This window comes from Pteropus vampyrus, unplaced genomic scaffold (assembly GCF_000151845.1).
Source record: "Pteropus vampyrus isolate Shadow unplaced genomic scaffold, Pvam_2.0 Scaffold225, whole genome shotgun sequence".
In the NCBI taxonomy this organism is placed as follows: domain Eukaryota; kingdom Metazoa; phylum Chordata; class Mammalia; order Chiroptera; family Pteropodidae; genus Pteropus; species Pteropus vampyrus.
The window spans coordinates 2,507,282-2,523,729 of NW_011889006.1; the positions used below are offsets into that span (position 1 = coordinate 2,507,282).

At 35.8% G+C, this 16,448-nt stretch overlaps 1 protein-coding gene across 1 annotated transcript in view; it reads right to left on the minus strand.

Moving 5' to 3' along the window:
- Positions 1-16,448, minus strand: part of LOC105301051 (peptidyl-prolyl cis-trans isomerase FKBP5) — an 85,828-nt gene that overhangs the window by 17,563 nt on the left and 51,817 nt on the right. The window contains exon 6 of the mRNA XM_023538502.1: positions 3,289-3,447. Within this exon, the coding sequence (XP_023394270.1) occupies positions 3,289-3,447 (159 nt within the window). The remainder of the gene's footprint in view (positions 1-3,288; positions 3,448-16,448) is intronic.

Consider the following 16,448-nt stretch of genomic DNA (forward strand, 5'->3'; position numbering starts at 1 on the left):
TTTAGAGCCCTGTGCTAAACAGGCACAAATCCAACAGATGCTCTGGCACTTGCCTTAGACCAGTGGCTCTCAATAGGGGTGATTTTAATGCCCCCACCACCAGGGACATCTGGCAATGTCTAGAGATACACTTGTCACAACTAGGTGGGTGCTACTGGCATCTAGAGGGAATAGGCCAGGGACACTACCAAACATCCTACAATGCACAGGACAGGCCTTGCAACCAAGAAGCACCCAGCCCGAGACGTCAATAGTGCTGAGGATGAGAAAAGCTGCCTTAGTGGAACTCACAAATAAGGGTCTCAAGGCTGGGGGTGGGAGATGTGGGGCTGGGTCAAGAGAGGCACCAAAGTGTCCTGGTTGTTATCAGTGGGATTAAAGAAGGCCGAAGAGGAATATTACTTCTACAATCCCTCCTGGGTTCAAATGAAGAGATTCTGTGGAGATGTATGTAGAACACATCATCCTAGGAAGGTATAAGCTCACACCAAACTGTTTTTGAAGCATCTAACCCGACTTGCATATTATAAAGAAAGTTGTCTGACTTATGCTATAATTAATCTGACTGAAAGAGAACACCGCAAATGGAATTCTAGGACTTCACCAAAAGACAAGCTGGGCTATAATAACAGAAAGAATCCGGTATTAATGCTCTTGAATTAACAGTCGCCTGCAGAGTAGAGATAATATAATGACCATCAAGCCTTCGTGTGCATACAAGAAGCATTTGTACTTAAGTTCTTACCAATCATTCCCTTTTTACAGATGAAAAAACTGAGGCTCAAAGAGATGTGCTTCCTGAGATCACAGAAAGAGGCAGTACAGAGCCAGTATTTAAATTCAGACTCTGTGTGCCCTCAGATAATGGTTTAGTTTCTGACCCACATTGCCTCATAATTAGACACTGTGACTCTTGGCAGCCTATGGTTTTGTATGGGGTTAGTGCAGGACAGAAAACATAAGGAACGATAAAAAAAAAAAAAAAAAAAGTCAAAACTAGCCATACTTTACCTAAAACGAAAAAGATTAATAGTCGCAATACTTAAAATATATAAGATGTTATCGTGATGATAAGAGAAAATGGGTTCTTTGGAAGTATTTTACGAATTTTTTACTATGAAAACACCCTGCCCTGCCAAGGAGTCTATCAAAATCGACGAGAAAGTATGACCTGGAAATCTTTTGGAGAAGGAAATACAGGTGACACTAAGAGTAATACAGAGCATATTGTCACCAGAGCCGTATTTACAGCAGCACTCAGATGCAATGTTGTGTGATAAGTGGAAGTCTGAATAAGACAAGTATATTCACTGCAAGCACTCACAAAATGCCTGGTGTGCTGGGGTTTTCTACATACATGGATAATACTACGCAGCGCATGTCTGGGTAGTCTATTGCAAAGTACGTACTTTATACAACTCTTCAACATACTAACCAACATCTTAAAGAATTTAAGACAACGTGTTTCTTTCTAACTATACTAAAACATATGAAAAAACTTTTACACCTAGAAATTTATGAAAACTTGTTGACTACTTTTATGACTGAAAAAAATCTGAAAAATCTACTGTATGTTAAAACAGGGTTTCCTTTTTCTTGTGGCCTGAGGGTAAAACGGAAGAGAAAGATATAAATCGCAATAGCAAAAATAGCTAATATGCCGAGGGTGTGTGTCAGGCATAAGTCTGCCAAGTTCTTTATGTGCATTATCTCATTTAGTTCTCCACAATTTTATGAGATAGATACTGCTATATCCATTTTATAGAAGGGGAACTGTGGTTTAGGAGACTTAAGTGACTTCCACAAGAGAACACAGCTAGTAAGTTGCATAGCAGGGTTTAAGCACTGAAGACACGACAAACAATTTAAACTTGCGAGGAACTATTTTCATTAATAAATATAAGGATAATTTGTTTCTCTTTGCCATTACACTTGAGAATCTGCCCTAAGTACCTTGTCAGCTAAGTTAAAATGTAACAAACTCACTCACATAATATTATATGCTCACAGTGTATACAACTTATCCTCAAGGAATTTAAATCTGAAAACATACACTGGACACAAAATGCCACCCTATATGAATCTAGAACTACTATAATTTTGGAGCTACGTTAAAAATCATTAGATATTATTTGGATATGGAGGAGATAGACTTCTCTATGCATTGTTTGATTTAAAAAGTTCCTTACGGAAAGAAATTGGTTAACCTAGAGGTGAACTACAAATACAGAATAAATGTAAATAAAACACTGAAGTGGGAATATAGTAGTGGGAAAGGAATATGACAAAGAAAAAGAAGGTATTAAATAAAATAAAGAAGGTATTAAATAAAAGGTGCCCCCAGTGAAGGCTCTGAAGGGTTCAAGGAGTAGAGCATTTTGGAAGGATTTTCAAGTGGGTAGTAGCATGGTTAAAACATCACTTGAGAAATATGATTATGGCCCAAGTGTTACGGCAAAGGTGTATCTGCAATGACTACTACTGAAGCTACACAAAGGCAAGTGATTGTACAAAAGGCACAATATTACCTATTGGTAAGCGTAGTTCCTCAAAATCCTACTGAGTGAAATCCAAAGAGGCAGAGAAGGAGCAGACACAAGATAAGCAGATGCACTCACATGCAGACAGAATCAAAACACCCTGGTTTCTCTCAAGGGTCCATTTCTCAAGATAGAAGGGTTGGATACATGGTATAATTTTAGATCTAAAAATAATACCAAACATGTTTTCACAAGAGAGACTGTTAGTGTCTGATAGTTCTAAGCTTGGAAGTGCTAATGGGTATCCTTATGATGGGAAAAATTTAGGCAAAAATGAGTCATCTCCGCTGCCTTTAGATGCAGGAAGAACATTCTTTCTTTTTTTCAGGGACTGTATAAGAACAGGTGGCACAAATTCAAGTAGTAATAAATCATCCAAATGCTTCTACTTCCAACCCCAACATGTTGTACTGCCTCTTGCCTACTTTAGATTAAAGGAAAGAGGGGTAAGAGAATCACGTGAGATGTGTCAACAGCTTCCTGTCTTGGCAATATGGTAGGCAAAACAAATAAAAAAGGAAAACTTGCCTGTCCGTCTTATCTTTAACATATACATATCAATCGAGTAAACAGGCTCACAAAATTTTGTGACATAAGGCCTAGTGGTTCACTCTGTAACTATAGCTTGATTTAATTGTTTCCACTGTTAGCATTAACTTCACTGAAAATACCAAAATGTTGACCGAAAAAGCAAGCATATCCCTGTTCTTCAGACAACTTCGCTGTGTACTGAACTAATGCGCTGCTTACCGTGGTCCAAGATATAAAATACATTGTTCTTCCCGCTGCATTTTCTCCAGGGCTTTGTCAATTCCAATTGGAATGTCGTGGTCTTCTCCTTCGCCAACAATGAATATCACATCTCTGCAATCAAACATCTTTCCACCACAGTGGCCTTCCAGGTGGACTGAGGGAGAGGAGACAGGGCAGTCAACAAAGCTGCTCCTAGGACTGGCTAATCTAGGGAAGTGATAAATGAGTATTTCCTTTTCTCATTTCATCTAGAGACATACATGATATGGCTTATCAAGGCTTAGTCCACCCAGTCTGGAAATTTAAGAGCAATCGTATTTCTTTCTGTTTTAAGTTTAAACTTATAATTACTGATACTGTATCAATAAGATAGCTTAGTGGATAGCAAAACAAAGTGGAAACACGGGTTTGATCTAAGCCTACTAAATGACAGGTTTCCTCACCTGTAACACGAGATTAAGAAATACTAGATAATTATCAAACTGGCACAAATTTAATATCAAATATATAGTAGCTTAAACATTTATAACTTCATCTTGACTTCAGATGCTTAGATGAAAAACAACTGAATGACTATTTCCCCAATGATATACAAAGGTTAACTGAATACAGAAGTTTTTTTTTAAAGTCTTAATCTAGTTCACAAATACATTTGAATAAAAACGGAAAACCCAAAGTCAACATCATCAACAACTAACATAGCTATGTCCCTCAGTAGGGTAATAAATGTAAAGCTTGAAGGAGTCAACAGTCTACTATAACTTCACGTATTACTTAACCGCCTCTTCTGAAATGTTAAGTAAAGAGGTCAATTTCTTGGGGCCTAATTCCCTATTCCACTCAAACTCACTCATCTTATTCCCAGGAAATTTCATATTACATAAGGGGCTTTTATGTTTTTATAAGACAAAACAGAAAAAAGGCATATAAATATATATACTTTCTCTTGATCAGTTAGACTTTTTTCCTAGGATAAACGATTCTCTGAAACTTTCAAGTACTTTTAATAGGATTATTCATTCCTTACCATTGAGGTCTTTGACTCAATAAGAAAAATGGATGTGGGGGTAGATAAGGGAAAAGGGGATCAAATATAAGATGGAGGGAAACTTTGGGTGGTAAACACACAATGCAATATACATATGATGTATTATTGAACTGTACACTGAAACCAATATAATTTTATTAAACAATGTCACTCCAATTAATTTAATTAAAAAAGGAAAATAGATGGCTTGTATGATAGCACAACAGCAATATAATAATTTGTCTTTCATAAGAAAATGTTTTATTTCTACTTTTGTAATATAATGGCCTAGATTCAATGTAACAATTTCTTAAAATACTTCTTTTCTAAGACTGGTTGCTCTATTTTAGATCAATAACTTGCTTTAGAGAGACTAAAAATCACTCGTTCTGTTATACTTTTTCCATGAGACAATTAATTTACTAGGATTAATACCATCCTGATTTGTTCCCATTGCAGACACAAGATGGAGTATAAGAAGCTTGGGCAAAATTAGAAAAGGCCTGCCTCTCGAGTCAGATCCTCCAAACAAGGGCAAGAACTAGACTGGCTCTCAGGGTGGAGCTGGCATATAGAAATTTTGCTTTTGGTCCCATACTACAAATGCTGCTGATTCTATTACACTCGCTTCTGGAATGCTCTAGAGAAAATAATCAACCTGCAGCACATTGAAAGTTCTTTTGAACTGGTAATTATTTTTAAAGTAAATCCAACTTTATTATTTTCAAATACATACATACTAGAGAGGTTCAACAGGGAATCTAAAGCTTAAGATATTTTTACTAGAGTAAAAACTGGTGTTTCTTCGAAAGGAGTTGAGAGTTCTGAAAAGTCTGCATTCTTAAATATTTTTAGATCTGCCCGAAAAATTGAATTTAGACTAATGTGATGACACCTTTCATGAAAAAAGATCTGCTGGGTGAGCAAAGTGGATTTCAGCCCATGTACTGTGGAATTCCTCAAATACTGAGATTTATTATCCTAGTAGCTCACAACTTAGTTGATAAATCTTTTTGTCTAAAAAAGTTTATTGTTAGAAGTATCTTCCTCCCTAAAGGAGAGTACATTTAGTGGGGAAGGAAACTATCAGTACATTCATTGTGGTTTTTGGTTGATCAAGTTTGAATGTGTTTTCAAAACAGGAAATCCAGAGACTCTGCAGAAGATTCCTGCCCATGTGTCAGTTTCCTAGCCTGGTTTTCGGTTTGATGTATATACTTGATATTAAAATTATATAAATAATTTCAGAAGTTCTCTTTACACCTACTCGGCCATTTAAAAAATGAAATTTTATCATTTGCAACAACACAGATGGACCTAGAGGGTATTATGCTAAGTGAAATAAGCCAGACAGAGAAGGACAAATGCCATATGATCTCACTTATATGTGGACTCTAAAGAACAAAATAAATGAACAAACAAAACAGAAACAGACTCACAGATATAGAGAACAAACTAGTGACTGCCAGATGGGATGGAGTTGTGAAAAAGGTGAAGAGATTAAAAAGTACAAATTAGTAGTTAACAAAATAATCATGGGGACGTGAAGTACAGCATAAGGAACACAGTCAATAATGTTGTAATAATTATGTATAGTGCCAGGTGGGTACTAGACTAATCAGGGGGATCACTTCATAAATTATGTAAATGTCTAACCACTAGGCTGTACGCCTGAAACTAACATAATACTGAATGTCAACTCTAATTGGAAAAAAAAAAAGAATAAAGATGAATTCTGGGGAAAAAAGGGTTCTTCACATGTGATAACCTGTAATATTAGAATAAAAAAGATAGACTAATAAATATGTTGGGAAAGATAAGTGAAGCAAGCATGTAAAAAAAAGTTCAAGTCAAATGATAATGAAGGCATAATTAAGCAAGCAAAAAACCCCACAACAAACCATTCATTGAAGCTGGTCTAAGAGACAATACGTGATAAAACAAATGTTGTGGCCACCTAATAAAAGGTAAAAATTTATAATAACTCTTATAAATACTTACTATCTTATACATGGACTAATCTTTTTTTTTCCCCCTCTGGTAAATCTAATTGTTCTAAGTTGGACCTGAACTAAAACTATCTACAGTAAAATCTTAAACTGATAAACTGACGTGTGTGCGCGCACACACATACACCAGTTTTATACATATATATATATGTAAAACCACCATTTTTAATACTATCTGGAATGTCAGAGCAAGAGGAGGTATTATAGCCTCAGGGAATATACGGTCCATTGACTTTTTACATCTATAAGTAGCAAAAACTATAGCTAGTTAACCGGCTTCTAAACTTGGAACACTGTTGGACGAGTTCTACAAGACTGCTGAGAAAAACTCACACACCACCTCGGAGCCACAGAAACGTGTCAACTGCCACAGTGGGGGCTTCCCTTTATGGTGATAGAGTCAGGCATGCCTAGGTCCCATCCAGCCAGCTATTATTTTTTTCAACTGTCTCAAAAATTGCCACCAAACTGTGGTAGAGCTGGCTATGGAAGACCTGTGGTTGCTTCTGACCTTGAATCTCTTAATGCAAATACTCATTTAATAAATATTTAATAATAACCATCATGACTCACTGGGAGCTCAGCCTCTAGGGCTCAGGAGGTCTGTTGCTAATTCCAACCAGCATGATTTACGGGAAGTAAATGATCTATGACGTGCCCAAAGAGAATTAAAGTACATACAGGATGCTTCTACTTAGGGCTTTTTTTTTGGTAGAGAAAGAAATAAGTGAGTTAAAAAGGGACAACATTTTCTCTTGACTTATGGTTTACGTAACTTAAAGAGTAGGGAGAGGTCCTGCAAACCCCATGAAGTCAAACCAAACCGAATTACTAGAGTTTAGCTGCGCAATCTGAGTGTAACCACATCCAATGAGGCTGGTCTGCTGCAAAACATCACTTAAACTGGAGCTCTGACTTATTGTTCTCTTACTGCCCTACAGCAATTTTGTTTTGAAGAGCACAGAACACCCTGTTCTGAATGTGGCTGGCACATGAACTCAATGTGCTGACAGCAATTTGTACTCCGATTAAAACGGGTGGGGGGAGGAAAGAGTGTACTGCAGTAACAAACACTGGAATACAAGAACCCCAAAACTGTATAATTTTATTTTAGGAAGCAAAACTGAGAAAGAGGCTCCATAACCTTTAAAAAAAAGTGCTGTAAACGCTCCAGCCTAAAGACGTAGCTCTGGTAAGTGTCTGTTTTTCCCTTTTCTAATTATAGTAGTTGGTGTCTGATAGCTTTGCACTCATTCCTAAAACAATTACTGGGTCATGGGGATCTGAATGGGAATGTTGTAATAGCATTACTACTAGACAAGACCGGTCATTTGGCCAGAGAAAACCAGGTTGACAGGTTACTCCCACTAGCCAAGTGTTTTCTCTGCTGCCTAATTCATGCCAAATGAGTTTCTCTCTGCCTGTGTCTCCTGTCTAATAGAGTAGAGCATCCAAGAGACAGTAGATCTTAACAAACCCCTGAAAAGGCAAATGAGGAAGCAGAGAAGGATTTCTAAAATCAGGATAGCATATTAATCACTGATTAGCAGAGAAACTGTTCCCACCAGGCATGGTGGTCAAAGTGGGGGCAAACTGCCTTCTTTCCTCCTCTGCATGATTTCATACTTTTCGAGATTAAGAAATAACACTGTAAAATTGCTTATGGAACTGAGGGATAGATGCTGAGAGCAGACATGGAAGCTGACTACTGAATAGAATAACATTTATGCAAATGACATATCTCAGTCTAAACAGGAAGCATTAACATAGCAATAAATTCTACACCTACACGAATCCTCACGACTCTTCTCTTTACATGGGTTTAGCACTTGAGTCAAATGTGGATTCCAGTCCCAGTCTGCCACTTAACAACTGTGGCTTTGGGCAAGGTCATCTAAATTATCTGACTCAGTTTCTTCACTACAGAAAAGGAAAAATAGTATTAGCTAAATACTGAGAGGATTAAATTAGGTACTGATTAAAGCTTTTAGCCCAGTGCTTGACATTTATTCATTTGTATGTCAGGGTGTCTGCTATGTTTTCACACTGTTACATGTGGACACAGAGATGAACTCGATAAATGTTAGCTATGATTATTTACTGCAATTAGTGGTTAATTATATCAGATAAAACAAGTTTTAGAACTTAATATAATATAAGAAACCACTTAATGGCTGTCACAGAGAGTTTTCAAAGTGTGAATAAAACTCAAAAGTAGGAAAAAGCAATGTCCTATGCTTCTTTTGTACCTCACAGTGCTCAACACACAGTTCAGGGCCAGAAAGTAAATATTTATTTAATGATTAATGTGAAAACAGAGCATTAAGGAAAATGGTAGTAATTTTCACTCATAAGAATTTTCCTTTTTTATATATTAGTTGGTACTCCTATTTTTAATAAATTTTAAGTTATTTAAATTCTTTAATGATATAGAGCCTTTGTTTTTTAATACGATTCTAAAACAAATGATCCATTGGCTGGATTTTTTTTTTAAATAATAAATAAGACTATTTTCTACTAAGATTTTACTCTAAAACTTGAAGATAACTTTTTAGAAGGAGCTATATAAATCTAAAATACTGAAAAGAACAAACGCTGTCCATTTTAGACCAAGTGCCACAATACATTATTTTGTAAAAGATAAAATGGTTTCAAGAATTTGCCTTTTCTTACCAGACAAAATCTGCCAGGACATTCATAAATACTTCGAAAGCATGTGAAAAACAAAACTAAAAACACTTCAGTTCTATCAGATCTCAACATGGTCATACATGAAATCTTTCCTCCATTTTCAATTTTTCATACCATTCTGGTTTTGGTGTTTTATTTAAAAAGAACATACAGCTAGGTTTTGTTTTACTCTTGTAAGAGTTTTTGCTTTTATAGGTGACTTTTTCCTATTCATATATTTTGTAATCACAGATATGATTTGTTTTATTCCTACCATCTTATTTTAGGTTTTCTATATAATGTTTTCTTATTATTTTTCCTTTATTACTTTTACTGGATCGATCACATTTTCCTTGTTCCTCCACTTCCCCACTCTCCACTGGGTTTGGAAGTTCTACATCCTGTTCCTACTAGTACCTAACATTAAATTTTAAACACGTCTTCGTTTCAAGGTGTATGTATTTTTATCATGTTAACAATTAATCAGCATAATCACCCCTAGAAAAAGAAAATCATTTTAGGCAATTTTGTATCCCCTTTCCATTTCCCATCTTACCACATTTTGTTAAAATGATCCAGAACCTAGCTCCAGACGGTCAAACTATTATTTTTAACATTAAAGTTCTACCATTTCAGGGTTTTTTCAAGATAAGTGTATATAACTAAGTGTATATAACTTCACTGTCATGTTCTGGGAATTATTTTTTGCTCCCTAATGTTTCTTATGCCTGAGTCTTCACTTCTTGGATTTATTAATTTTTTTTGTGTGATGTTTTAGTGTATATATATATATCTTATAGTGTTTTTTTTAAAAGGGCATGAGTCTGCATGTTCCAAGTTAAGTTTGTTCTCATACTTAAATGATAATGACTATAGAATTCTATGTTTAAAACACTCATAGTTAGACACAATGTTCAAAAAACTGTCTTTTAGTATTTAGTGTCACGCATAAGAAGTCTGCTATTCTGATTCTCATTCCTTTGCATATAGTTTGTTCTTCTCTGGAAGAGTTCAAAATTTTCTTTTAAACTATGGAATTAAGATATTTCACCAAGATGTATCTAGGTGAAAAAGCACTCCTTCCTCCTGGTATGGCACTATCAACTAGCCCTTTCAATCTTACGACTCTTCTATCTTCTCTAGGAAATTTTCTTCTATTACATGTTTGATTAGATGAACATTTTCTATCCTTGATTATCTCTGTCTTCTAATTTTTCTTTCATCTTTCTTTTTTTGCTCTGTGTTCTGAGATATTCTTGACTTTCTTTCATATCATGAATTCAGAATTCTTGGACTGTCCATTTTGCTTTTCAACCCCTCCTCTAAGTTCTAATTTTAATAATCATATTCTTAATTTCCAAAAACTTTCTTATCTTCTCTTTCTTTTTTCAGAGAAGCTGGTTGTTTAACTTATAAATTTAGTATCTTGTTAAATATCTTTGAAGATAGTAATTAGTATTTTAAAAGTTCTCTTCTGTTTCTTCTTAGTCCACTTCGGTGCTTCTTTTCCATGGTATTTTGCTGATGAGTCTTTGTTGTCTGGTCTTATTATAAAAAAAAGAATTAAGCAAGATCAAACGTTTATAGCTACCTAGCACAGTATTTCTAAGCAGTTGAATACATTTCCATGGTAGGCCTTTTCCCAAAAGGGGTGGGCTAATTGTAGCGATCTCTGGGTAAAGAGATTACAAGTATTTACTAAGCATTTATTATGTGCCGAGCACAATGTGCACAGGAAGACTGGGGACAGTTTTCCCACTGGCAATGTATGAAAAGATTTTACTTCAGAAGCAAAACACTTTAGCATATTTACTGTTGTGCAGAGCTGCTATTTCACTTTTCCCCTCTTCACGTCTGTTTTAAAAGTTCAAAGACACTTTACGTTCTCATTCTCTAGTCCAAGTCCTACCATGTGGAGTCTTCTGAGACAGGTCCTATTTTAGAAATCTGGCCTTCATGGCTTTAGCCTGGGAGCAAAAGTCACAGCCAGATCTTAGAGTAGTAATTTTCAATCCTGAGCTGCAAACGAGAATCCCCTGGGAAAGCTGAGGAGTTCTGTCTTTGGAGATTTGAGGTTTTTATTTAACCGGTCCAAGCTAAAAGCCTGGGCATGAGGATTTTCAAAGCTCCCCAGGTAATTGTAAATCCAGCCAAAGTTGAGGATTGCCACACTAGAGGTTTACTAGCTCAGCTGTTCCATATTGTTTTATAACAACCCTGATGATTGCCCCATAGCCTGCTTTGGGTCCCTTGCACCAGCTGACTGGGCTTGGAGTTCTGCCCATGCCTGTTGAGAAGAACGGTATGTACCTCTGTGGAGGTCTTCTCTACACCTGTTTTGGGTTGGGTTTCCTGAGTCTAGTTTCCATCAGTCCAATTTCATCTACTTTACATATTCCAGAAGCTCTTAATAATTTCTGATCCATTTCTTGTATTCTCCCTGTTTGCCAGCACTAATATGGATTTCTTCCTCTTTTCTGAAATCAGTTTCTACTCTCAGGCCCCATCTTTCACTTCAGTGGGATTTGGAGAAGAAAATGAGATGAGTGGGAAGAGTGCTCCAACAATTTGAATCCCGCAGATCAGGGGTCCCTAACTCCTGGACCTGACCATACCGTCCGTGGTCTGTTAGGAACGGGGCTGTACAGAGGCAGGGGAATGGCGGGCGAGCAAGCGAAGCTTCATCTGTATTTGCAGCTGCTCTCCAGAGCTAGTAGCAGCACCACCTCAGATCATCAGGTATTAGAATCTCATAAGAACACCGGTCCCTAGTGCCAAAAAAGGTTGGGGGCCACTGACACAGATCATTCTACTGAAATTTTCGCATTTGAAAATACTACCCATGTCTGCATTCTTTGCTTGCAAAGTTGGTTGAAAGCACTGTGAAGCTAGAGGTTAGAAAGCCACATTCAGCCGGCACTTTGATGTGCCCACTCCAAACACTTAACAAATTAGACGTGAGAGATGGGGAGTTGTGGTAAGGGGTCCTGGTGGCTATTTAGAGCATTATGTCAGTCCTATTGAATTTTCTAAGAAAGCAAAGCTTAAAAGTAACAACGTAGCCACTACTGGCAATTAAACTAAAGTAGGATGACTAAAGTATCAGTCATCATAATAATGTCAATTAGAATACCTTAGAACACAGTGACTTTTTTTAAATGCAAAAAGGACACTGAATAAAAATTACAAGATTGTCATCTTAATTGACATAACAAAAAGTACACTGGAATGGAATCTAAAAATTGATTTGCAAGCATTAGGATCCTGACAGAGACAGTAAAAGCCAAAATTTCTATGAGAAAGAATAAATCCTGTCTAACTAAGTTTTCTCTTTCACATAGAAAACAAACAAGTTATTAAAAGGAAGTAAAAGATCACTATTCGGTAAAAGCCTTTTGATTCAGTCTATAATTTTACTTTTCAACAAACAAACAAAAATCCTGAAGGAATATGATTTAGGTAAGATTATTATTAAGATATATATAATTAATTTGAAGACTGTTAGGACAAAAGACAAATTAATGATGGGTTCCAGGTTAACCCTGGTAGAACCAAAAAGATTTGCTGATGGATTGGATCTAGGATATAAGAGAAAGAGGATCAAGAATTTATTTCTTTAAAGGAAGCAAAACAAATGATATAAACATAACAGAGAAAAGAAATTGAATGCCACCATGAACTAGGCACCTTTCTTCATTTAACTGTCATAACAGTTTATGGGGGGCGGGAGATTATTATTCCCATTTTACAGATAAGAAAACTAGATGCTCAAGATGGTTAAGTAACTTGTATAGTCATAAAAATATCAAGATTCCAAATATATTTCAAGTCTGTTGCTCCCAAAGCCTGTATGGCCATGCCCCCACTACTCACTGTACCTTTACACAGAAATGACAGAAACTTTGTAACTCTGTGTATCTATAATGACTTATAATGATCATTGTCTGTTGTTCTATTGCACTGCAGAACTGGATTTAGTTCTAGGGTTTCTACCTGGTTTTGAATCTAAGTGCATGGCTGATGTTACAAAAAAAGGCAAACCAGTGAAGTACGAGAAGACTTCAAAAAGAACAATGTGATCTTGGTTTCTGACAAGGACTACTTTTAAGTCAACCTTCTGTCCTCCTCCCACACATAGCTAACTTGTTTCAAAGAGGGAAAACAGGACACCTTAACTTTGATAAATGAACATACAAGAAATTTTTATAAAATTGACTTGTCCCAAAAAACCAAAAAGGGCTTTTGGAAGAAAAAAATAAAAATTAACAATTTACTCTAAAATTTTCCAGTAAATTATAATCTAACAAGATGAGAGACAAAAGATCAGTCATTGCCCTTTCTTAAGATATTTAAAAGCAGAGAAAATAAAATTATATAAAGAATTATTCAAATACATTTAAAAATTTTCATTCATAGCATGTTACCCTTTATGCAAAAAAAAAAAAAATACATGTATCTGCTCATTTCTGCAAAAGAAATATGAGAATTAGAAACTAGTGAGATTAGTTACCAACAGGAAGAAATAATGGGGAAATGGGAACAAGTTAGTAGGGATGAGGGAGGAATAACACTTCTGAGTATATATTTTTGTATACAGTTGGCCCTCTGTATCTGCGGGTTCTGCACCCAACTGTGAATCAAAAAAATTCGGCAGAGGGGGTGGGGGTAGGGGAGTTACGTTGCTGCTGACATGTACTATGTAGTTAGGCCTACGATGACTGCTTCTGTACTGAACATGCACAGACTTTTTTCTTGTCATTATTCCTTAAACGCAGTATAACAATTTAGATAGCATTTACACTGTATTAGGTATAAGCAATCTAGAGATGATTTAAAGTATATGGGAGGATGTGTGCAAGTTATATGCAAATACACCATTTTATATATGAGACTTGAGCATCGGTAGATTTTGGGATCTGTGGGGGATGGAGATGGGGAGAGTTGAGTGTGTCCTGAAACAAATCCCTTGTGGATACTGAACAATAACTGTAGTTTAGAATCTCATGGTAATGTTTCATATATCCAAAAAATAAATGAATAATTAAAATCAACCAGTGTGAGGGGGAACCGCAAATGGAATGCAAACATAACCAATGAACCAAACTGTATTACAAATGTATAACATAACCATAGTGAAGAGAGTGAGGAAGAAAAGAACTAAGTTGGAAAACTGTTTTTAACGTATGCTGTAAGGCTAATGACAAGAGGAACTATACACAAATATTTCCTATTAAGGAAATTTGTTTTTCACAGGGACATGGGTTGGCAATTCTGAAAGTACCTTCTATATATTCTACAATGTGTGGATGATGAGAGCCAAGTTTCTCACTGTCGGAGAAAGTAGTTTCAAATAAGCACAGGAAGAGGTTAGAAGAAACCCACGGTGTTGGATTGGAATGGGAAGTGTCAGTATATACTCATAGTTTTTATTATGTATACAGACTAATATAGAAATACATATAAATGTGTGTATATGCATACTGAGGTACATGTATTTCCTAGTTTTGTCTGCTAAGAGATTCTTGAAACAGTAACATTCCATGAGTAGACCTAGCACTTAGATCTTACTTTCTTGGAAAATGGTTAATTTTAAACCCGGGACAGGGAAATTACAAATGAGCCTAGAGCACCAGTGGTGCCGAAGTTACCAAGAGTTTAAAAAACAATGTAGCATGTACATTGAAAGGACACAAGAGCCAAACTGGAGAAGAGTTTCCAATGGCCAAATATGGGACAATCTGAGCAATAAAATAAGTAAGAATAGTAACATATAATAATCTACAGAAAAAAAAATCCATACTGATATAAATAAATAACTGAATAAATAAATGGGAGAAGAGGCTGCTCTTTCTTACAGCAGAGCTCCAATTAAATGTAGAAGGAAAAGTGGAGATAAAATCACCATTAGGCAAATATCACAGTAATAAACTACTGCATGCAAAAATCATTCAGGGATGCTAAAATCAGTGTGTGAAGGTGTGATATAAAAGAAGATATTTGTATAGTCTCCTAGTATTTCACTCCCAATGAGATACTTAGTAATTAAAAGGAAAAACAGTAACTTTACAGTGGAGAAACATGGCAGACCTCTCCTTAACCAATGTTCTCAGCAATGATGAGATACCAACATCGTGTACCTCCTGACAATGAACTGAGAAGCACACATCACTTATGTGGTATTTACCCCAAAATGTGTAACCTCAATCTAATCAAGAGAAAACATCAGACAAATCCAAATTGAGGAGTATTCTACAAAATAGCTGGCCAGTTGTCTTCAAAAGTATTAAAGTCATGAAAAACACAAAGAAAGAGTGATGAACTATCATAGACTGGAGGGGACAAAGGAGACATGACAACTAAACACAATGCTGGATCCTGAATTTGATCGTGGACCAGAAAAAAGACATCAGTGTGGCAATTGGTGAAATTCAAACAAGGTCTGTACAAAAGTTACTGTTATTGTATCAATGCTAATTTCCCAATTTTGATAAATGTAAGATTTTAGCATTAAGGGAAGCTGGGTGAAGTATGTAAGGGAATTCTCTGTACTAGTTTCGTAACTTTTCTGTAAGTCAAAACTTATTTTAAAACGAAATGTTAAAAAAAAAGACTCCCATTGGAAATATTACCACCAAAGCAGGATTTGATTTAATTCAGCCTACTCTGAAGTTAACTATACAGTGGTAGTTTCGTGGTGTTGTCTGTAATTGGGAAAATGTTTCCCCTTTAGTTAACAAAAACCTTCAGTTTTAAAATATATAGTATGAATTGTTAAATGTGGGGAGTCACTGTATCATTGGGAAAAAAACCCTACCTTTGTATATGTTTGAAATTTTTCATAATTAAACATTTAAATACATGTTATAGACAAGCTTTTCAAGAAGTTATTCATATACTGAGGATAATTTTTTATCAGTCCTATAACTTGCATAAACATTTAGAATTTTATCACGGAATCTTTAGGGTTGGTAGGACCTTAGATATCAAGAGGTCTACAGTGCCTGCATCCCTGTATAGGAAGGAAGCTAAAGCTCAGAGAGGCGAGGTCTAGTTAGAGACAGGTGAAGCCAGAAAGAATCCTATCTCCTGATTTCTGGTCTAGGTATTTCTCCAACATTATCCATCTGAGCTCATCTTCATTTATTCTAAACCTCATCCTGAGTGATAACTAAATACTTCAACTGCAATAGTACAGCAATATGATTTAGAACTGTTTCCAAAGGGGGGGAGGGGCGGAGAATTTGAACTAAACTGCCAAACTCATAGAAATATGGGTCCAAAGTATATACAATATTAAAGATAAGAAAATCAACTATTACTGTTTTAAATGAACTCTTAAAAAAAAGCTTACTGTTTTAAATGAACTCTTAAATTTAAAAATAGGCCTTTTATCATAGTTCATATTGCCATCCTTATTTAGTGATATTTTTCTTAATGGAAGTATTCTTG